At 36.4% G+C, this 25,180-nt stretch overlaps 1 protein-coding gene across 2 annotated transcripts in view; it reads left to right on the forward strand.

The window, feature by feature from the left end:
• Window positions 1-25,180, forward strand: part of LOC125281247 (neuronal membrane glycoprotein M6-b-like) — a 117,684-nt gene that overhangs the window by 85,545 nt on the left and 6,959 nt on the right. For both annotated transcript variants that reach the window (XM_048213782.2, XM_057315428.1), the window contains exons 2-3: window positions 11,138-11,324; window positions 22,639-22,795. In XM_048213782.2, the coding sequence (XP_048069739.1) occupies window positions 11,138-11,324; window positions 22,639-22,795 (344 nt within the window). The remainder of the gene's footprint in view (window positions 1-11,137; window positions 11,325-22,638; window positions 22,796-25,180) is intronic.

Genomic DNA, 25,180 nt, shown 5'->3' on the forward strand with positions numbered 1-25,180 from the left:
ATAAATATTTTATTCTGCTTGATGTTATTTTATATGAAATTGTTTTCTTACTTTCCCTTTCTTATAGTTTATTGCTAATACAATTGACCCTTAAAAAAATACGAGGGTTAGGGGCACTCACTCCCCCCAGTGCAGCTGAAAATCCACTTGTAACTTTTGACTCCCCCAAAAACAACTACTTATAGCCTATTGTTGACCAAGAGCTAACTGAAAACAAAAGTAGTCAATTAACACATACTTTGTGTATGTATTAGATATGTATTTTTATAATAAAGTAAGCTAGAAAAAAGAAAACATTATTAGAAAAATCATAAAGAAGGCAAAATATATTTATAGAACTCTTCTGTTAAAAATCCATTTATAGGTGAACCTAAACAGTTCAAACCCATTTTGTTCAAGGGCCAGATATATATAGAAATGCATCTGTTTGCTCTATATTGATTTTGTGTCCTACAATGTTGTTAAATTACTTTATTATTTTTAGCAGTTTTTGGTGGGGCCTTTTGAGCTTTCTAGGTATGAGAACATGTGATCTTCAAACTGAAACAACTTTACTTCTTCCTTTCTGATTTCTTTTTTCTTGTCTTTTCTTTCTTTTTTGTGTGTAATTTCTCTGGTTAGCACTTCCTATCTAATGTTAAATACATGTGGCAGGAGTAGTCACTATGTCTTATTTCTGATCTTAGAGGAAAAACTTGTAGCTTTTCATTGTTTAGTATGATGTTAGCCATGTATTTTTTTTTAAATAGTTTTTATTATATGAGGTAGATTCCTTTTGCAACTAATTTGTTCATAGTTTTTGTCGTGAAAGGATGTTGAACTTTTTCAATGCTTTTTCTGCATCTACTGAGATGATCATGATTTTTATCACTTATTCTGATAATGTGAAATATTTATTGATTTTTTATAACGAACCATTGTTGTCATCAAGGATAAGTTCCACTTAATTATAGTGTATAATACTTATAATGTGCTGTTAAATTATGTTTACTAATATTTTGTTGAAAATTTCTGCATTTATGTTCATCAGGGATATTGATTAGTAATTTTGTTTTCATATAGTGTTCTTGTCTTGCTTTGGTACTAGGATAATGCCATCTCCATCAGGCTAATGAGTTTGGAATTGTTCCCTTTCCTTAAAATTTCTGGAATTGTTTAAGAATGTTTGGTATTAATTCTTCTTTACATGTGTGGTAGAATCAGCAGTGAAGCCATCTAGTCCTGGATTTTTAATTGTTAATAGACTTTTGATTACTGATTCAATCTTCTTACTGGTTATTAGTCTGCTAAGATTTTCTTGTCATTCATGATTCAGTCTCAGTAAGTCATTTGTTTCTGGAAATTTGTCTATTTCTTCTAGGTTATCCAATTTGTTGGTGTATAATTGTTCACAATAGAGATCTATGACCCTTTATAATGTCTAGATAATGGTTTAACAAGTTTGTTTTTCTATAAAAAAAAACAACTTTTAGTTTTATTGGACTTTTTAATTGTTTTTCTAGTCTCTATTAATCTATTTCTGCGCTGATTTTTGTTCTTCTTTTCTCCTGCTTAGTTTGGGTTTCATTTGTTACTTTTCTCTTGTAGTGTCTTGAGTCATAATGTTAGGTTGTTATTTGAAATCTTTTTCCTAAATGTAGACATTTATCACTATAAATTTGCCTCATATAACTGTTTTTGGTGTATCCAAGGAGTTTTGGTGTATGGGTTTCCATTTCATTTGTTTCAGGGTTTTATTTTAAATTTCTTCTTTGACTCATTTGTTATTTAGATGTGTGTTGTTTAATATCACATATTTATGAATTTTCCAGTTTTTTTCCTATTAGATTTCTAATTTCGTGCCATTATGGTCAGAAAAGACACTTGGTGGGATTCCAGTCTGCTTAAATCTGCGTTAAGACTTTTTTGTTGACCTAAAGTATGACATATCTTTGAGAGTGTTTTATGTGCAGTTGAGAAGAATATGTATTCTGTTGTTATTGAATGAAATATTTTATATATGTCTGTAAGATCCATTTTGCCTCAACTGTGGTTCAAGTTCAACATTATTGATTCTAAATAGAGGATATACCCATTATTGAAAGTGGGCCACTGAATTGCCTATTATTGTGTTGTTTGCATTTTTCTCTTTACATCTGTTAGCATTTGCTTCTGTATATTTAGGTGCTCTGATTTGCGGCTTTATATTTACAATTGTAATTACCTCTCATGCATTGACTATTTTATTATTATATAATAACCTTCTTTTTCTCTTTCTATAGTTTTTGGCTTAATGTCTCTCTTCTGTCATATAATTATAGTTATCTGTACAGTCTTTTGTTTAATATTTGCATGAAATATCACTTTTCATCTTCACTTTTAGCTTATGTGTGCCTTTAAACTGAGGTAAGCCTCTTGTCAGCACATAGCTGTTTCTTGATTGTGTTGTTGTTGTTGTTGTTTATTTAATTCATTAGCCACTGTATTTCTTTTGATTGGGAGATTTAATCTGTTTACATTTAAAGTAATTATTGGTAGGTAAAGACTTACTATTGCTAGCTTTTTAATTATTGTCTGGCTAATTTGTACTTTCTTTATTCTCTTCTTCCTGTCTTACTTACTTCCTTTGTAACTGGATGATTTTCTGTAGTGCTTTTATTCTTTTCTGTCTTTTATGTATCAATCATAGGTTTTTGCTATGTGGTCATCATGAGGTTTACATACAACATGTCGTAACAGTCTATTTTAAGCTGATAACAACTTACCATCAATTGTGTACAAAAACCAAAGTTTTATTTCTACTTTCTCACATTTTATGTTTTTTGATGTCTCAATTTACATGGTTTTTTAAAGTTTTATTTATTTATTTGAGAGAGAGAGAGAGAATGCACAAGTTGGGGAGAGGAGCAGAGGGAGATGGAGCTCCCTTCTGAGCAGGGAGCCTGACACGGGTCTGGATCCCAGAACCCCTGAGATCATGACCTGAGCCAAGTGCAGGCACTTAACTAAGTCAACCAGCCAGGCTCGCCTCAGTTTATGTGCTTTCATATTATGCATCCATTAATAACTTTTTGTAGGTATTGTTAATTTTATAGTTTTGTAGTTTTTAAGATTTTATAGTTTAATTTTTATATTTAATTTTCCTTGACTTGAAACTCTTACAAAGCTTATATAAATCAAAACAGTTTGATATTAGCATAAAAGCAGACCTCAGTGAAACAGAATAGAGACCCCAATAATAAACACTTTTATAGTTAACTAATCTAAAACATGGCACCTGAATACACAATAGAGAATTATTGCCTCCAATAATTGAGAAAACTGAATAAGTCTCTGCAACAGAATGCAATTGGACTATTTATTCTGTCTGTACATCTATGTATCTATCCATCTATCACTTGTCTGTCATCTATCTACCTATCTCAAATGTCATGATATACACCTAAATATATATTATAACTTATCAGTTATACCTCAATAAGACTGAAAAAATATGAAAACACATTCTTAACTGAAGCAGCTTTTTAATTTAATGTAACTGTTTTAATTGAGAGTATATGGTGGGGAGAAATGTACTGCTAATTAGTACACTTTGATAACATGGGCTGATTCATACAGCATAACTAGTTTTACTATACAAAAGCAACACAGTGAAAAAAAGTTGAGAACATCTCAGTATTTTTATAAAGAGTTTTGATGTCACAGACCTGAAAGGATCTTGCCACTTCACAGGGCTGCAGAGACCCAGTTTGATAAAATCTATAATCCTTCTTTTCCGTGACTCCAAGTGGGGTAGGTGAACTGGCAGGATCTAATCATCTGGAAAAGGTAAGAAATGAAGACATGCCTTTATAGAATCAATGTTTTAATGAGATCGATCCCATAGGGATTTATATTAACATCAAACTTTGAGAACTACTGTTCTTTCACAGGGGCCTGTAACATTTTCTTATAAAGGGCCAGATAGTAATTAGCTATGGTAGTTCTTTAGGTCTGCCTTTTTAACTTCAGTCATTGACAATTGAAAAAAAGAGGGGAATGAGTGTGGCTGTATGTCAATAAAACATTATTTTTGGATACAGCAATATACTTTTCATGTTTCACAAGATCTTTTTTTGAGGTTTTTTTTTTCTTTTCTTAAGTTTTCTTTTTCCTCTCTCCCTCCCTCCTCCCTCCCTCCCTCCCTCCCTTCCTCCCTCCCTCCCTCCCTCCCTTTCTCTCTCCTTTCTTTTTTCTTTTTCTTTTCTTTCACCCACTGTCCCTCCCTCCATCTCTTCCTTCTTTCCTTTTCTTCCAACATTTTAGAAATGCAAAAACCATTCTTTGCTGAGCTGGGTGTATCCATGGGTCACAGTTTGCCAGTTCCTGTTCTGCAATACTTGTTCTTAATTAAGAGTGCTCACTGACATCACCTGAAGAGCTTTAAAAAAAAAACTAATTCATACATTCTGTCCGTAGAACTTCTTAGGTAATTGATTTGGTGAAGCCTGAGTTTACAATTTTAAAATGTTCTCCAGATGATTCTAATATACAGCAAAGCTTGAGAAGTTCTGATTTTTAACATATTTTCATTGAAATTAATTTTATTGTAAGCATTGTTATTTTTTTATTAAAAGAATAGCATTTGGTATTGTTGCCAAATATCTTGGACAAGGATTATACAAAATAAACAGAGCCCTTGCCACTACTGATATCAGCCCTGCCTGTGACTCTTTATTGTGGGGATAGGCTGAGTCACAAATTCAGTTCCTTTGTCTGTAGAGATACCCTCTCTTTTGTGGGGACATCCTCCACACTGTAGGGTGTTAACAACATGCCTGGCCTTTACCCACTAGAATCCAGTAACACCACCCACTCCCAGCAAGTAACATACAAAAATATCTTCAGACGTTACTTAATGTCCTTTGAGCCACAATCACCCCTATTGAGAACTTCCATGTAGGCCATTTGAATCAGGCAGGCACATTCACTTTTGCTTCTCTAAGTCAGATTCTTTCCACCTCCATTCTCCTGCTGCTGTTTGTGTAAAAGTTGTGAAGTTGGCTCCTTTTCTTTTTAATTTTATGGCTCATGATAAAACAGTAAAGTAGATAGGAATGCTGTATATAGAAATGTGCGTATGTTCGTACGCGCGTGCGTGCGTGCGTGTGTGTGTATGTGTGTGTGTGTATGACATTCATTCTCTGGGGAAGAATATAGCCCTTGTTCCTGCTGGCCCTCCTTCTGAACCAGCATTAAATCTGCTGCCAGGATTACAGACACTTGGGGCAAATCATTAGGCCTTTGTGAACTTATAGCCATGGCAACAACCATCTGCAAGCCTGAGGACAAAATGTGTTTTATTCTTTTTTTGTATACAAAAAGTCCCAGCAATGCTGGAGACAAAATGGCCATTGAGAGAGGCATTGAAGCATTTTTTTTTCCTCCCTACTACATAGTTTATATTTAAACTGTGTTAGGTTAATGCATGCTGAAGTTTTTATGTGAAGAGAAACCTAAAATTCTCTTTAGCCAGAAACTAGATAAATGAAGGCTTATGATATTAGCCCAATGTAGGTTTTTAATATTTGATGAGAAGTACTGAGAATTTGTACTATGATGTAGTAGGCTGGCATTTGTTTTCCTTTACGTGAGTAGAAGATAATCATCGACAAATGCTTTCCTTGCGTTTTCTGGTTCATGTCAACCAACATTGCCATTGCTGCTTTTACTTTTGGGAAAACTCTATCTGCAGATTTATAGTTGTATCCAAGAAAGCACTGATGTCCCTTAGCAAGGATTAACTTTTAAAAGTGGGCTGTTTGGCTGATATATAGCACCACCTGCACATTTGAAAACATTAGCCCTATCCATGACTCTTCATACTGGGGACAGCCAGTTCCTTTCTAGAGGCACCCTTAGCACCATGGAGGAGGGGACTGTGAGGTTAGCTTTCTCAGGACCTCCTGTAGTGCGGCACTAAAAGCATCTCAGCCAGCACCTCTGAGGTGAACAGTACTTGTGTGACTCAGAGATAGCAGTAGTTATACTCTTCAGGTAGCTGAACACTGTTTTCATTGCAGATTTTGGAACTTCCATTTGGTTGGCAAATGGCTACAGTATTATGGCCAAGTCCAGTGGGCTGCCTCTTATAGAGAAAACCGAAAACTGGCTTGAACACAAAAGCAGGCCTTTTGTGTCCTGTGACTCAGGACACAGCCCCCAGGACTGGGGAGATCAGAGTTTTGACAGAAATGCGCTTCTCAAACTCTCCTACAGACACAAATCCCCTGAGGAGTTGTTAGAGTGCTGACTTTGATTCAGCTGACCCAGGGTTGGGCCCAAGAGTGTGCATTACTCTCAAGCTCTCTGATGGAGCTACTATTGCTCATCCAAGAACCATGCATTGTGAAGCAAAAGGTCTAAATCACTGTCAACTGATAAATGGTCCACTCAAGAAAGCTTCCCTTGATTTGACACCCAATCTCCTCAAACTCAACATGTCTAAAACTGAACTCATCGTCTTTGTTCTCCAATCCTACCATTCTTCTGCTCAACCCTAGCTCAAGGATCATCCCAACACCCATCCAGTTACACATGCCAGACATTTAGGAGTCTTCCTTGGTACTCACCAATCCATCTCCAGCCTCACCAGGACATCCATACCAAGCTGTGCAAATTTGACATCTTAGACATCTCTCAGATGCATCCATTTCTTCTACTTCCTCTGCCTTTGCCCAGGTCTGCTCCTGTCATCTTTCACCCAAATTATTACACTGGGTTCCTAGTCTTCTCCTTATCCACTCTCTTCCTGTCACAAGCAGCCAGACTGATCTTTTACAACCCCAGTGTGTTCCCTGTGGATAAAAATGCTCCACGCCTTCACCTGGTTCTGAGGATAAAGTCCAGAATCCTTAATGCAGGTTAGAAAGCCTTAAATAGTCAAGCTACAGTAGACCCCTTGTGCGTTCCCGTTCCTTTCATATATTCGTGCAATTTTTTAACTGATTCAGGAAGGAGAGGAAATGTGATCCTTGTTATTCCACTTTGGCCAGAAAGCAGATATTGTTTGTGTCACTACACTTCTATTACAGTGGAATAAATGGAAGGCAATAAAAGTAAGTTGGTGGAACTAATGCTGCAAAGTGCTTGCATGATGCTTTAGGACAGAGGTTCTCAGGCTTAAGCACACATCAGAATCTTATTAAAACACAGATTACTGGGTAAACTCCTAGTTTCTGATTCATTTGTTTTGGAGTGGGGCCCAAGATTTCCCCTTTTTAATATGTTATTAGGTATTGCTAATGCTCCTGGTCTGTGGTCCATACTTTGAGCACCAGTGCTTTCACATATGGGTCTGCAAATTTTTTTCTATAGAGTTAGAGTTTTGGGCTTTGTAAGACATGTATTCTCACTCATAACTATTCAACTCTGCCATGTGAAAACAGCCACAGTTTGTAAGTAAATAGGCATAGCTGTTTTCCTATAAAAACATATTTACAAAAATATAGACTACAGTTTGACTACAACTGTTTGGGAGAATGTTAACATTGATTCTGTAAGGGGATACAGTAGTACTTGCTGCCAACTTTCAGAGCAGAGGGAAGTCATTAATTCTAGCACATGAGTAATACATTCATATAGAGTTTGATGGTCACTGTAGTAAGAATTGATGTGGTAGGGAAGATTATGTTTGCCTTTCTAGGCTTGTATTTCTAACACTGTGAAATAGAACACTATTATGTACATACATTATAAGAATCCTGAGCTCTCCCTCTCTGGATACACCCAGGAATGTCTACATAATTTGCAGGGCTACTAAAAAATTAAAATTCAGACACCCTTGTTAAAAACTTATTAAATATTTTATGTAGTGGCAGCAGAACATTAAACTAAGAAGAGGGCCCTACGTGACTTGAACAGACCACATGCACATGAGGCCGGACTGAAGAGACAGCATCATCATGGCCTCTACTACCATATGTATCACATACACACGTACATGAATTTCAATTCACAAATTCTATAAATTTAGAAGCATTACTAGTATCAGTATCAGATTTAGACAGTACCTTTAACTTTTTCTTATTAATTTTGTGCATGAGTTTTGGTTTCTTTGGAATGAGGGAGTAGCATATGGCAAGATTTCCTGTGTTCAAAGATATCTTAACACACTACAGATAGAGTCACATACAAGTTAAAATCAGGGAGGTATGCTTGCTCAGATATGCACCATAAAAGCAATTTTAAACCTGCAGATAAGTGATAAACAAAATAAAAATAAGCTCTGTATTTTGCTTTATTATTTCATGTATTTTCCCTTTATGTATAACACAACCTTTTTGTCATATTTGCAATCAGGATCCATGAGAGTTTTACCTGTATTTGTGCAATATAATGACTTCTGTTCTGAGGGGCCAGAATTCTTATAGTTACAAACAAAATCTTGTACTGAAAATGTAAGAGTATTGGAAGTACTTTAAATCAGCTGAGGAGGTTTGAGTCTTAGAAGAGATCTCTCAGATTCCCCGTCCCTGGTTTTCCCTGCTAAAACTAGAGCCATGGCATGGGGTATCTGGAGTCCTTGAGAGAGATATATCGGAGGGAAATTTGAGCCTTACTCTGGTGGTAAATCTGGGACTGAATGGCATCGTTCTTCTAACCTCACTTGTCTTTCTGAGCCAGGGAGTGGTAGTGATCTTCTGCTCTAAAACTTTGGATGAAAGACTGTTTTGAAGTGGCAGCTGTGGATTTGGAAGACTGAGTTCTGTCATTAAAGGGCAAGCACATCTTGGTACACCACCTTACCCTAAGTTGCCACAATGAGAAAAGATGTGGACTTAGTAAAATGTGTGTGCAACAAAAATATGTAGGAAGTAATGAGCATTTTATCAGATTATATATCAGCAGCAGTATGTCAGCTGTGTATATATACTGCATACTAGATATTTCTGTACAAAATCCTTTATGACCCTCCAGCAGTGTACACTTTGGCCCTCATCAGGGCCAATATTATTACTGCTATAATAATTGTTGTTTGTCTGCCTTCAGTGTTACAATGATTTCCTTCAACCCAAAAATGTCTTATTTCATATTGTATTCTCAGTGCCAAGCACAGAGCTAGGCACCCACCAATTCAATAAAAAGTACTAAATTAATGAAATTTACATGACAACCCAGTTATTATTTAACTTACATTATTGAAAATTGAATTATGTTACAAGTCAAAAATGTTACTTCCAAAGTACTGTTTGGCAGACAGGGAATGTTCTGCAATATTGCACATGTGAAAAATGACCAGCACAACTGAATTGAATTTTTTAAAATTTAATTTTAAATAATTTAAGTAGCTGCATTTGCTAATGCCTATAATATTGGACAGCACAGTCCCAAGGCCACACATCTCTGCGTAACTATAATTTCATTAGTTAGGGAAACAGCATTATCTAGTTCTTCACACCATCCTAAAGGGTGAGGATGGGGAAGGGGGTGAATGACACCACACAGTCAGGTCTGCTTGCTCTTTCTGGAGTGAGGCACGAGACTGAGAGTGTAGTTTTTCTTGCTTTGGGACTCCTGAGAGAATTTGGACTTTCAGTTGCCTTCTCCTTCCCAGAAAGCTGTATGACAGAATAAGATGGAACTCCGTTATCCTTGCTGCCAAATTTCAAGTATCCAAAGGTCTTGAAGGTACTGACTTGCTGGTGAAATTGAATTGTATTGTGCACTGGTTCCCACTGTATGTAGTTTCATAAATCCATTTTAAGGAAGTTGGTCTTCATGACAAGAGCCAACCATCTTTTGAAATAAAGAAAGCATACTTTCTTATGAGGCTCTGAACTTTTTTACTTCCCAGTGAACTGAAGAGAAATCTAGTAATGAGAATTTATAGTCACCTCTTGTGGTGGATTTTAGCAAATACTACTTTTGCATGGGATGCTCATCAAAATTTAAAAGCCTATTTCCAATGCTTTATGCTGGGTATTCGTTCCCTGTCTAGTATAAAGGCCATTTAGGGAAAATAAACTTAGCTTGCTTAGTGTGCTTGCCTTGAAGTAATGAACTGCTCTGGATTACAGTTAAACATCATAATGCATTCAGAGTTCAATTTCCCTGACAACCATTTAAAGATGTGGATAATATAAACAAGGAATGGGAAGTCAGGAGAGATACTGACATTGCTCCAAGGCCAGCACCACTTCAACTGAAACATAAATGTCTCTGAATTGAAAATATCACCTGGCTCTGCCCTTTTAAGAGAGCTTTATGAACATCTTAAGTAAAATGTTTATTTGAAAAATGATTAAGCCTGTTTTTCTCAAGATTTACCTTGAATTTCAACTTTTTCATTTCATGTCATTGATGTTCATTTTGTCTTTTGTTTCTCTTCTGTTCCTTTTACTTCAAGTATTTACATGTCACCCTGGGTTCTTACTCTGAACACATATATCAGAGAAGAAGGCAGATAGAAATTGTGAAGGATGAGGAAGGTGAATAAACTGCTGGTGTTGGCTGGATGGAGAGACATTTTTATTAAAAAGTTGAGGGGATTTGATGTTGACATGAATGAAACTTGAGTTTACCCACTTGAGTGGATGTTGGTGACATTGTACTTGTAGGGACCAAAAATAACCATCACCTTTCCAAAGTGACCATGTTGATATTTGCTGAATACAGCAACAGTGTAATTACTATATGTGCTGCTTCTGGTTGCCTAAGAGGTCAAGACTGGAAGAAAGCTATTGGCAGAATAGAGGTAATTGAAACCCCCCAAGGTTAAGCTGGGGATCACTATTCTTCGTGGAACTGCAGCTTCATTGTTGTCCCCTCTTTTAACTTTGTTAGTGGAACAATTGCTCCTCACTGTCACTCAAGCAATCCCCCACTGCAGCCCCAGGTCAATGAGGAAGCTGTAGAATTGTGACTTACTCCATTAATTATTTGTCAGTTGGTTGCTCTTAATTTACACCAAGTAAATTAAGTTGCATTCTTGGAGAGCAAGGATCCTCCCCACAGAATGTGAGAAGAGGACAACTACCCAAAACTGGCCCTTGGCATGTTGAGCTGTTAACCACAGAGCACAAAAGGGAGATGGTAAGAGAGAACCCTCTCTGTGGATGTTGTTGAAGACAGAGACCTCTTGCCCGTAACTGCTGCATTTTTTCTCCTTTGGGTTCAGGCTGCTTTGAATGCTGCATCAAGTGTCTGGGAGGAGTCCCCTACGCCTCTCTGGTGGCCACCATCCTCTGCTTCTCTGGGGTCGCCTTGTTCTGTGGCTGTGGGCATGTGGCTCTTGCGGGCACTGTGGCAATTCTTGAACAACATTTCTCCACCAACACCACTGACCATGCCTTGTTCAGCGAGGTGTAAGTATTAATTACGTTTTAAAGTGTATTTAAGGTGTGCCCGAGTGGCTCAGTCAGTACACAGGTGACTTGATCTTTTGATTGTGAGTTCAAGCCCCATGTTGGGCATAAAGATTAACTTAATAAAAAAATGAAACTTGAAAATTTAAGAAAAATAAAGCGTATTTAAAATGCAACCACCTCAAGGCATTTCTTAAAATCTATAGTGGAGCAAGGATTATTTAAAGATGGTTAAATATGAAATGCCAGGAATATGTCTTCTCATGCAATCAATGTCTATATTAGCAGGATCTGTCTGATAAAACTATTTTAGAAATCAAGATTCTGTTTAATGCTTACAACTAACAGGGAGACTCTTGGATGATTAATTTTATTCACTTTTAGCCCTCAACATTGTAGCATCTGTCGATACCATACCATCCACCCTCTCAGACCTTGAGTGCTTGCACACAGCTGGTAGAACCAGGGTGGGCAAAAAGTATCCTATTGTACAAATATTAGGCATGCTCTAATTACAGACTGCTGCTTTTGATTGCAGGGTCAGGAAGCCACTGTTGCTCTTCTTCTCATTCTTCTAAGCCCTTCCCACTCTGGCTGAAGTGACTTCCAGGGGACTTAAAGGGCCAATGCTTATCTTCCCCTCCTTTATTTTCCTCTTTTCTCTTTTGTGAGCAAGACTTTGAGGACTATGACATTCAAAAGCAACCACATATGTAAGAGAAAGTAGAAAGTAACTCCACATGTCCAGGGGAAGGCGCAGGATTAGAAAAGATATGAGAAAATCTTAAATTTACATCTCAGAGTGATCCTCAGCACAGATATGCTGCAACAATCAAAAGCAATGAACAAAAACAATAGCATAGAGAAGATAAGGAAGGAGAATCTGATTTTTGAGTTACCACATTATTAGATTAAAATATACAATTTTCAACAAAAAAAAATAAGGTATACAAAACAAAGATAAGTGTTATTTCCATTGAAAGGAAACAGCAATAGAAACTGTCCCTTAAAAAGACCTGATGGCAGGTCTACTACACAAAGACTTTTAAAAATCAGTGGCCTTAAAGATGTTTAAAAAGTTAAAGGAAGACCTAGATGAAGTTAAGAAAACAGTGTCTGGAATACATGAAAATATCAACAAAGAGACAGAAAATCTAAAAAATGAAATAAAAATTCTGGAACTGAGAAGTACAATAACAATGAAAACTTTTGCTAGAGAGATTCAAAGGCAGATTTGAGCAGATAGAAGAAACAATCAGCAAACATGAAATTAGGACAATAGAAATTATGGAGTCTTTTGACCAGAAATAAAGAAATGAAGAAAAGTGAACAATGAGACAACCAACAATGAGACAAGCCAACAAATATACATTTTGGGAGTCCGGGAAGGAAAAGAAAGAGAAAAGGGGACAAAGATAATATTCAAGGAAGTAGTATTCTAAAAGTTCCCAAATTAGGTAAAAAACATTTAGGAAACTCAATAAATTCCAAGTAGGCTGAATTCTAAGGTTAAAAGAGACAATGAAGGACATTATATATTAATAAAAGTTCCAGTGCAGTAACATGAGAAAACTATTATAAATATCAAAATATGAATCAAAATAGATTTGAAGGGAGGAAAAAGAGTTTTACAATAATAGTTGGAGACTCAATACCCCATTCTCAATAATTAATGGATAGATAACCCCATATACTAAAGTATAGATATAGAAGACTTAAACTGTGCAATAATCCAACTAGATCTGCCAGACATATACAAGATATTCTATCCAACAAGAGAATACATTTTACTCAAGTGCACATGGGACATTTCCTATGACAGACCATATGTTAGACCACAAATAAAGTCTCAAAAATTTGAAAAGTCAGATATCATACTACCTTTTCCAACCACAACAGGCTAGAGTTAGAAATTAATAACAAAAGGAAAACTGAAAAATTTACAAATTGTGAAAATAAATACACTCAAACAACCAGTGGATTAAAGAAGAAATTGTATGAGAAATTAGACAAATGACAATAAAAATACAGCATACTAAAACCTAGGGAATGCAGTTTGCATAATGCTAAGGAAGAAATTTATAGCTATAAATGCTTACACAAACAAGAGATGGCTGAAATCAATAACCTAACTTTACAATTTAAAGAATTAGAGGATAAGCATCTGCCTTTGGCTCAGGTCAGAGTTGTGGAATTGAGTCCTGCATCAGGCTTTCTGCTCAGTGGGGAGTGTGCTTCTCCCTCTGCCCTTTCTCCAGCTCCCTCTCTCTCTCTCTCTCTCTCTCTCTCTCAAATGAATAAATAAATAATCTTTTTAAAAAAAGAATTAGAGAGACAAGAACAAATTAAACCCAAAGCTAGCAACAGGAAGATAATAATAAAGATTAATGAGGATATAAATGAAATAGGGAATAGAAAAATAATAGAGAAATCAGTGATACGTAGTTGACAAACCTTTCACTAGATAAACTAAGAAAAAGAACAAAATCATAAAAGAAAAATAAAAAATGAAAGTGAAGACATTGCCAATTTTAGAGAAATAGAGGATTATAAAAGAGCACTATGAGCATTTGATAACAAACTTGACAACTTAGATGAATTAAACAAATTCCTAGAAACACAAAAATTTCCAAGACTAAACTACAAAAAAATACAAAGTCTGAATAGACTTATAATTATTAAGGAGATTGAAACAGTTACCAAAAGTGTCCCAACAAAGAAAAGCATTGGACCTACTGGCTGCACTGGTTAATTCTCCAAAACATTTTAAAAACTAACATCAATCCTTCTCAAAGTTTTTTAAAAAAGTTGACCAGGAGGGAACACTTCCTAACTTATTCTGTGAGACCAGCATTATTACCCTGACACCAAAGATGATAAAAACACTACAAGAAAACTACAGATCAATCACTATAAACATTGAAGCAAAAATCCACAACAGAATTCTAGCAAACTGATTTCAGCACTATATTGTTTATATTATAAGGTGCATATACTATGACCAAGGGATTTATTCAACCATGATTCAACATAAGAAAATCTATCAATGTAATTCACCACATTGACATAAAAATGGTTTGGAAAGGAGGAAGCATAATTATTTCAAATGATGCAAAAACATCTGACAAAATTCAATAGTCTTTAATAATAAAAACAGTCAACAAGCTAGGATCAGAAGGACATTACATTATAAAAATTTTAATGATAATCCACATCAAAGATTATACTCAAGGCTGAAAGACTGCCAGTTTTCCCTCCAAGATGAAGAACAGAGCAAGAATGTCTGCTTACACTGCTTCTATTCAACATACTACTACTAGTCCTGACCTAGCAAGTAAGTGAGTAAAAGAAGCCAAATGAATCAAAATTGGAAAGTAACAAGTAAAATTATTTCTGCTCACAGATGGTGTGATCTAATATATAAAACCCTAAGGATCACAAAGACACCCACACACACCCATACACACAAAACTGTTAGAACTTAAATTCAGTGAAGTAGCAGAATTCAAAATTATCACTTAAAATTAATAGGTTTCCATACAACATTAGTGATTAATTTGAAAATCAAATTAAGAAAGTATTTCCAATTACAGTGCTGTACAAAAACAAACAAAATACTTAGGAATTAATTTAACAAAGGAGGTAAAAGCTTTGTACAGTGAAAACTATGAAACAATTCTGAAAGAAATTTAAAAATACATAAATGGAAAGCCATTCATGTTCATGGAATGGAAATTTTATTATTGTTAAGTTGTCAGTAGTACCCAAAATGATCTATAGATTTAATGCAATCCATACCAAAATCTGAATGATGCTATTTTTTGCAGAAATAGAAACACTGATCCTAAAATTTATTGGAATTTCTAAGATGCCAAATAACTGTAATAGTCCTTAAAAAAAACAAAACAAAACTGGAGGACTCATACTTTCTGATTTCAAATTTACTACAAAGATACGATAATCAAAACGGTATTGACATAACGGTAGACATATAGACTGATAGAACAGGATAGAATAGAGAGCCCAGAAATAAACTCTTGCTTATATGATCAAAAGATATCTAAATGTGCCAAGACCATTTGTTCAATTGGGAAAAGACAGTCTTTTCAATGATCTCTGCTGAGAAAGCTGGATATCTACATGCAAAGGAGTGAAACTGGACTCTCACCTAACACCATATACAAAATTTAATACAAAATGGATCCATGCCTTAAATGAAAGACCTAAAACCATAAAACTCTTAGAAAAATACATAGGGCAAAAGTTTTGCATTAGATTTGGCAATTATTTCTTGTATATGAAACCAAAGACAAGCAACCAAAGTAAAAACAGACAAACTGGACTTCATGAAAATTTAAACATTGTGCATCAAAAGATATTATCAACAGAGTGAAAAGACAAAGCACAAAATAGGAGAATGTATTTTTAAATCATTTCTGAAAAGGGATTAATGTCCAGAGTATACAGAAAACTGTTAAAGTTCAACAACATTAAAACAAAGAACCTGATTCAAAAATGGGCAAAAGACTTAGGATGCCTTGGTGGCTAGGTAGGGTTGAGCATTCAACTCTTGGTTTCACCTCAGGTCGTGATCTCAGGGTCTTGAGATCCAGACCCATATTAGACTGCAGGTTGGGTTCCACACTCAGTGAGTAGTTTGCTTCTCCCTCTCCCTCTGCCCCATCCCCCTGGTCTCTTTATTTCTCTAAAAATAAATAAGTAAATCTTTTTTAAAAGTGGGCAAAGGACTTGAATAGACATTTATTTATAGAAGATATGCAAGGAACCAATAAAAATATAATTTAGTATTAATAGTTAGTAGGGAAATGCAAATCAAAACTACAATGAAATTGTGGGGAGGATGGTAGATTAGGAAAATCTTAAAGTCACTTCCTCTCATGGACACACTGAAACTACAATTACATATAATAGAGCTCACTGTGAAAACACCTGAGGACTAACAGAACAGCTCTTCTATAGCAAAATATTTTTTTAATAATGAAGAAGTGGAGGGGTGGAGACCTGGTTTGGGAACCAGACCCTCAGCATGAGGTCCCACAAGAGAGACGGATATTACAAGAAGAGACATCCTCCCTGAGGAGCAATGGAATTAAGCCCCACACCAGGCATCCAAAACTCTAGGGATTTAGATAGAGAAGAAAAGCTTTTATAATATCTGTCTTTGAAAAACAGCAGTACTTAACTTTGGGAGCTTAAAAATCAGCAGGTCTAATTCAGAAGAGCTGAAAATCTATAGAAAATTGAGACTCCACTCTTAAAGAGCCACAGCACTATATCACTCAGTCTAAGACCAAGTACAGAGGCAGCAGCTTGAAAAATGCCAGGATTATAAATGAAGGGGAGTTATTGAGTAATCTTAGGGCATCAATGGGGCAGGGATCTGCAGGAGCTTTATCCAGAAATAGAAGCTCTAGTGAGTGCCATTCTTCTAACTCCTTTAGCCAGCTAGTGGGAGGCACTTTTGACACTCTCTATCTATGTTGCTAGCAGTTCTTATCCTGCTATGGCATTCCCAAGTGAATTTGTTCCACCAAATATGCCCCACATGAGGTGTTTCTCTAAAGTAGTCTACACACAACCACACTTGGTGGGGAGCTCCAGTCAAGATAGTAGCCCGTCAAAAGCAACTACTGCTGCAGAAATGGGTGGCAACTCCATGCACCTGTATGCCACCATGGGTACAGCCCAGCCTGTCAACCAGCTGTGCCAAGATCCAACCCCATCTATCAGCAAGCCTACAGCAACTATACCCAGGCCTCTCAGTCAGCCATGCTAGAGGCCAGATCTCACGTGTGCACTACAGTAGTAAGAGCTGGTCATTGCAGCCAGCCATGCTTGGGGCCAGAGTACACACCAAAGGAATCATTACCCCTTAAAAACGAAAGAGTATTCGTGCACATATAAGAGGCAGCCCTGGTCTGCCTTGTTCTGGTGACTAGGGGAGATTGAGTGCTAAGCCCTACAAGATATCTTCTATATGACACCACTACTTTCAAGTCTAGAGAACATAGCTAATCTCCATAATACAGAGGAACAATTTACTGTTTCCTCCTTTTGTCTGACTCTCTGTATCTGTCAGACAAAATGAGGAAACAGAGAAATGTGCTCCAAATGAAAGAACAACACAAAAGCATAGAAAAAGAGCTAAGCAAAATGGTGAAAAGCAATCTACCTAATGAAGAATTCAACATTATGGTTACACAGAGTGGATGAACTCAGCGAGAAATTCAATAAAGAGATAGAAAGTATTTTTAAAAAGCAGTCAGAGATGAAGACCTCAGTAACTGAAATTGACAGCAGATTAGAAGATGCAGAAGAACAAATCATTGATCTGGAAGACAGTGTAATGGAAATCACCCAATCAAAATAGCAAAAAGAAAAAAATAATAAATGAGAATCAGTTAAGGTATCTATTGGACAACATCAAGCATGGTACCATTTGCACTATGGGGGTCTCTATAAAGAAGTCAAAGGGAGTCCATACCAAGACACATAGTAATGAAAATAACAGAAAATTCTGAAGAAAAAAAAAAGAATTTTTAAAGCAGGAAGAGAAAACCAAATGCTTATGTACAAAGGGAAGTCCATAAGACTATCATCTAATTTTTCAGTAGAAATTTTGCAGGCCAGAAGAAACTGACATGATATGTTCAGAGTACTGACAGGAAGAACTACAATTAAGAATACTGTATCCAGCAAGGTTTTCATTTAGCATTAAAGGACAAGTAGAATTTCTGAGACAAACAGAAGTTTTAAAAGAGCTTGTTACCACTAAATGAGATTTACAAGCAATGTTAAAAGGAATTCTTTAAGTGGAAAAGGAAAGGCCATAACTAGGAGTAAGAATATTATGAAAAGAATAAAATGTCATTTGTAAAACAAACATATCATTTACCTAAAACGCTAGTGTGAAGGTTAAAAGACAAAAGTTGCTAATTCAATTATATCTATGAAAACTATCTAAGGGATACACAAAATAAAACAATGTAAGATATACATACTTGGAAGGGAGAGCAAAAATTTAGTGTTTTTACAATGTTTTCAAATTTAAATGATCATCAACTTAAAATAGACTGCTATCTACATAGGATGTTATATATGAACCTAATGGTAAACACAAATCAAAAAGCCTATAATAGACACACAAAAAATAGAGAAAGGAGTCCAAGCATAGTACTAAAGGAAGTCATTAAACTACAAGGGAAGAGAGCAAGAGAGGGAAGAAACAGAGAAGTACAAAGACAACCAGAAAAAAATAAAATTGCAATAAGAACATATATTTCAATGATATCTTTAAGTAATTATGAACTATAAGCTCAAATCAAAAGCTACAGGATGACTGAATGGAGAAAAAGCAAGACCATATATATGCTGCCTACTAGAGACTTACTTCAGACCTAAAGACACAGACTAAAAATAAAGGGATAGAAAAAGATATTTCAGATGCAACTGTAATTGGGGGAAAAAAAAAAGCCAGGGTAACAATACTTATATCAGACAAAGCACTCTTTAAAACAAAGATTGTAACAAAAGAATAAGAAGTGATAAAAGGATCAATTCAACAAAAAGGTGTAACCATTTTATATATCTAACATACCCAACATAGGAGCACCTAAATATATAAGGCAAATATTAACAGACATAAAAGGAGAAATTGAGAGTAATACAATAATAGTAAGAGACTTTAACACCCCAGTTACATCAGTGGTTAGACTGTTCAGACAGAAACCCAATAAGGAAACAGTTTCTTTGAATGATACATTAGACCAGATGGATGTAACAGACATATACAAAAGTTTCCATCCAAAGTAGTAGTATAAGCGTTTCCAAGGTCACATGAAACAATCTGAAGAATAAAGCACATGTTAGGACACAAAATAAATCAGTAAGTTTAAGAATGTTGATTTCATATCAATTATCTTTTCCAACCATAGTGGATGAAACTAGAAATCAATTACCAGAAAAAAACCTGGAAAATAAAAACAGAGACTAAATAACAAGCTACAAAAAACCAGAGGGTCAATGAAGAAATCAAAGAGGGGGGAAAAAAACCCAAAAAACAAAACCTTGAGAAAAATGAAATGGATGCACCCTGTTTTAAAATCCTTAGGACTCCGTGAAAGCAATGGTAAGAGAGAAGTTCAGTGGTACAGGCCTACTTCAAGAAACAGGAGGAATCTCAAACAATCTAACTTTACATCTCAAGAAACTAGGGAAAGAAGAACAAACAAAGCTGAAAGTTATTAAGAGGAAATAAAAAAGTTTAGAGAGATAGACTTATAAAAAAATGAGAGCTGGTACTTTGAAAAGATAACAAAAAATTGATAATCTTCAGCTATAGTCCTCAAGAAAAAAAGAGAGAAGACTCCAAAAAATAAAATCAGGAATGAAGGAGAAGTAACAACTGATACCACAGAATACAAAGGATTATAAAAGACTACAATCCAAATTTTAAGCCAACAAATTGGACAACCTAGAAGAATTGGACAAATTCCTAGAAACAATTTTCTAAAACGGAATCAGGAATAAATAGAAAATTTGGACAGACTGATTACTAGTAACAAAATCGAATCAGTGTTTTAAAAAATTCCCAATAAACAGAATTCAGGGCCAGATGACTTCATAGATGATTCTACCAAACATCTAAAGAAGAGTCACCACCTATCCTTATTAAACTATTCCAAAAATAAAAGAGAAAGGAATTCTTGCAAATACATTCTATGAAGTCAGCATTATGTTGATACCAAAATCAAAGACACCACAAAGAAAATTACATACAAGCATCTCTGATGAACATAGACACAAAAATTCTCAACAAAACATTAGCTAACTGAAATCAATAATACATTTAAAAGATCATTCACCGTGATTAAGTGGAATTTATTTCAGGTATGAAAGTATGGTTCAATAGCCACAAATCAATATGTCCAAACAAAGGACAAAATGTTATATGATCATCTCAATAGATGTACAGGAAGCATTTGACATAATTCAACAAACACAAACATACAAAACTACATACACAAATGTAAAAACTCTCAACAAATTGGGTTTAATGTGAACATCCCTCAATGTAAGAAAGTCATCTATGACAAACCCAAAGCTAACATCATATTCAATGGTGAAAAACTGAAAATTTTTCCTACGAGCAGTCAGATTTATAGATAGAGAAAATAGAATGGTGGTTGCCAGAAGGCAGAGGGAGAGGGAATGGGAATTATCATTTAGAGAGTATAGAGTTTTACTTCTGTGTAATGAAAGATGTGGAGAATGATAGTGGTGATGGTTGCACAATATGAATGTAATTCATACCTCTTTTTTAAAAAAGATTTATTTATTTATTTATTTGACAGAGATAGAGACAGCGAGCGAGAGAGGGTACACAAGCAGGGGGAGTGGGAGAGGAAGAAGCAGGCTCCCAGCGGAGGAGCCCGATGTAGGACTCGATCCCATAATGCCGGGATCACGCCCTGAGCCGAAGGCAGACGCTTAACAACGCTGCCACCCAGGTGCCCCTGTAATTCATACCTCTTAACTATACACTCAACAATGATTAATATAGCAAGTTATAATTAAAATATATTAGTACAATAAAAATAATAGGAGAAAAAGACTTTTTGTTCTGCCGACAGAAAACTGATGCTTTGATTAATATTCACTGTGTGCAGATAATAAAAAAGGTTTACAAAAGATGGAAAAAATAAAAGTAAGGCACTGATGGTTATTTGGAATCCAGGGTGCTTTGGACTGGCAGTTGAATAGCACCTGGTAACAGCCAAGTATGTATGTATATGTATAGTATAAATATATATATATATATTGTTTAGAGAGTATACAGTAACTGTGGACATGAAAGATGTTGGCAAGGTTAGATTGATGTTGCCAATCTTCATATCGATATAACACCTTCCACTTTCTAGTTTTCTCATAGGAAATCATCCCTGGGATGTTTGGAAACCCACTGAAGACTTAGCCCAAGTCAAAGTCTACAAGAATAATATTTTATCAATGAAGAATAATTCCTTGGGCATCCTTCTCTGCATAAAAGGCTATTTCAGGGGTTTAGCCCCAAATCTTTGCCTTCTCATTCTGGAAACATTCTCAGTGGAGTTTTAACAACTAAACTGATTCTCTAACTATATAAACCCAGCCTTAATATGTTCTTCCTTTTCTCCAATTCCTTCAGGGTTTTCTTTCTTCTCTTTTTGAATCCCAGAGTTTAACAATGCTTGCTTTTTTTTTTTTTTTTTTGTAATTGTAAGAAAGTTCACTAGACAGGAAAAGATATGAATGAATATTTTTGGAACTATACTGGAACACATTGGATGAATCCTTAGGGAGAAAATTGTATTCTTTTTTTTCTGTCCATTAATGTCATGTAAAGAAACAAGTAGTGTGAGAAGGGGGAAAGTATTATGAACAGGAGAAGACATTTACTGAGTGGCAAAGAAGGCAATGTAAAAGAAGACCAAGAAATATTTACCAAGACTGAATCTGGGAAGCTTCTACGAAGCTCTAAAATCCCCATGCCCATGCTTCACCCACACTAATTAAGCCATAATCTCTGAAGATACAACCCAGTACCTGTATTTTCTAAAGCTTCCACTGATTCTCATGGGTGACCTAAGGATATGGAATGGTTACCTGGGTCTTTGTGGTTATTCATTAGGACAAAGTTAGTTGCAAATTGACTTTCTGTATTTTGACGTATTACCATTTGTATAATGAAATCTCAATGCAAAAACATCTGCCCAAGTTAACGCATAGAAGCCCTAAGTGCTTATGTAGGTGAGTCTAACAGAATAACAATTAGTAGGCCTGGTTGGAAGGCGTTTTGCTATGGCAGAAAAAACATGTTGTCCTTAGACCAGAGTTCAAATGCTGGCTCTGCCACAAACATCTGAACTGTTGGATGAGTAACTTAACTTCTCAATGTCTGTGTTTACTTACATGCAAAATAAGGACTCATGGAGAAGGACACAGGTGAGTATTGAAAGATGACAACTGAGCCTCTTCCCCTGACCAGGTAGACTTATCCCTTGCCTGGAAAGGTTGTCCATCTCAGTGTTGGGTCCACCTTGGAAGAAAGGCCTAGGTTACTGTAGGGGGTTACTGTAAAGGCGGGCAGGGATGCCTTCCCGGAATGCTCTACGAGCCCACTGAAGCCATTAGCAGGGTGGGAGATGTCACAGGACATCACTAACCCTCGTGCCCTCCCTCCAGAGGCCAAAAACATCTTCTCTTCACCATGTGGTGAATGTCACTTTTTTGGATCTTGTCTTCCTTTCCATAGAATACAGCTGATGCAATATGTCATCTATGGGATCGCATCCTTCTTCTTCTTGTATGGGATCATTCTGTTGGCGGAAGGCTTCTATACCACAAGTGCAGTGAAGGAGCTGCATGGCGAGTTTAAAGCAAGTGCCTGTGGCCGATGCATCAGTGGGATGGTTAGTACAAATCTCTGACATACAACCAGAGCTACACCTCTGGGTATTTATTTGTATTTGGTGAAAGCTATGAGATAATCAAAGGTGGATGTAGAGCACATGACACAAATATTGTTCTTACCAATTTGTAGTTGGGGATATAATAAGCACCTCCAACATCGTATTGATAATAAATTAAAATATATTGGTAATACTATTAAACCTTTCTCCTATCAGTGTAATGGAAATAAGAATACTGAAAAATTTTCATATTGTCTCAATGCTATCCTATGTCTTTGAATATTCATATTGGACCAAAGCCATACCTGTACTATGATTGATTGTCATAACTGTTCTGGAAGTATATACCAAGCACGCACTGTATCAAGCACATAGCTGCAAATTTTGCTCATTGCTAGTGGTGCAAAGATTAAAATACAGTCTTCTCAAAAAGCTTATAGGCTAAGATAGGGCTTGCAAACTGCAACCTGCAGGCCAAATCCAGCCCATTACCTGTTTTTGTATAGCACATGAGCCTAGAATGGTTCTTGCATTTTTAAATGTTGCAGGGGTGTGGGGGATATGATGATTCTTTTAAGATGTGTGAAAATTATACATAGTCAAATTTCAGGAACTTGTTTGGTGTGGCTTCATCCATATGGTGCAAGACCATGTGAGCCTATGTTTCGAGTGGTTCTCCTGGTGAAGGCGTGGGTACACCTGGAGGCTTCCGGAAGTCTCTTAACCAGCACAGCCACTTTTACCTGTTGAATTTGTTAGATGATATTTATTTATAGAGAAGATCTATTCTAAAAAGTTGAAAAGATTGTTTTGCAGGGCTGGCTTCATTCATTTTCTCATTAATCACTTGATCCTTAACACTGTGATATTGTTGATACATTCAAGGGGATCTTTGAACAGACCTGCTCGAGCATTTTAGGAAGACAGAAGTGACAGGGAAGGTTGTTGACAGCTAGAGGAACAGCTAAAGAAGGAAGTTGTATGAGGTGCCAAAGACAAATGACCTTTGCCCACCAGGGACAACAAAACTGAATTTTGTCACCAGAATCCCTGATACTCTCTAGTGTGTTATGGGAGGCTTCTACCCTGGGATCACACTAGGGAGCAACTCTGAATGCTTAAGGCTGCCATGATAGGAATGGTCCACAGGGGGTGCATTCCACTGAGCCCTGGCCTACCCTTTGGAACACTGACCGTAGCTGAAAGGCAGGGCTGACCAAACAAGGAACTACCCAGTCCTTTTTTACATTTTTGTGGTGTTATTGAAAAGGGCAAAGAGTAAGAAAAACAAACCCTAGTGTGTAGTAGTGTATCCATAAGCACTGGGGACAAAGGGTGTGTGAAACTGATGAAATGTACTTCTTTGAATATTTTCACAAATGGAAATGCTTTTGAAAGTGTGAATGTCCTTGAAATAAAAGAAAAAGTGACCAGTTTCTAGAGTTTCCTGGGGTGACCAACAGGAAGTGGCTTGTCTGAGCCTGACACCAAGTGGACCTCCCATGGTCCAAATATTGGGTCTTCATGATTAGTTTAAGAAATAAAAGGCAAACTAGGAGAAATCCAAACACTTGCTACATACTCTGAGGGCGTATATTCTGAGACTATAAATACCACAAAAGTTTTTAGATAGTCTTTCAAAGTTCTCTTAAAATTAGTGGTTGGCAGAAGGTTATAAATAAAGTGAAGTGATATCATTTTATTTTTCCTGAAATTGTCCATAGCAATGTGTAGAACACAATGAAGATTTTTTCCTAGGCCGTTGCTGCTTGTAGAACTGCTGTGAATGCTAACGTTAAAAGAAAACCAAAGAGGAATGAGATTTTTGTCACATCAGTGTTCATTAAGTTTGTGTTTAAGGTAATGTTAAACTTCAACAAAAGGCTCAGGAATCCAATGCTTTTGCTAATTTCACAGGACAATGAAACTAGCCAAATTCCTTTTGAGAAAGTGCTTCCTGAAGTACTTATACTACTAGCCATATGTTGTATAAAATAAAGACAATTTTTGAGAGACTAACATGAAGTTATAATTCAGTGCTGTGAAAGCATCCCATTACATAATTACCATGATCAATATAGAACTAATACTTAGTAATTGCTGTCTACCTTTCTAATTTGTTCTGCAATCTTGAACAAGGGAGATCGCTGTGTGGGGTCTCCTGGCCTTGTTCATTGAGAGAGGGAGCCGCACAGAGTCCCTGAAGTGGCTTTGGGCAGTCGCATTCTCCATCGTCTAGCTCTGGAGAGCACGACCGCCCTGGCCCAGCCCTCGCTTCTCCTCTCCCTTGTCACTCTGCCCGTCGCTCCGGTGGCCCAGGCGGTGCTGGGAACGCACCCCACAGGCTCGGTATCCAGCCAGAGCTGTGTCAGCATCTCCTCCCCA

The sequence above is a fragment of the Ursus arctos genome, chromosome Y (assembly GCF_023065955.2).
Source record: "Ursus arctos isolate Adak ecotype North America chromosome Y, UrsArc2.0, whole genome shotgun sequence".
Classification (NCBI taxonomy): domain Eukaryota; kingdom Metazoa; phylum Chordata; class Mammalia; order Carnivora; family Ursidae; genus Ursus; species Ursus arctos.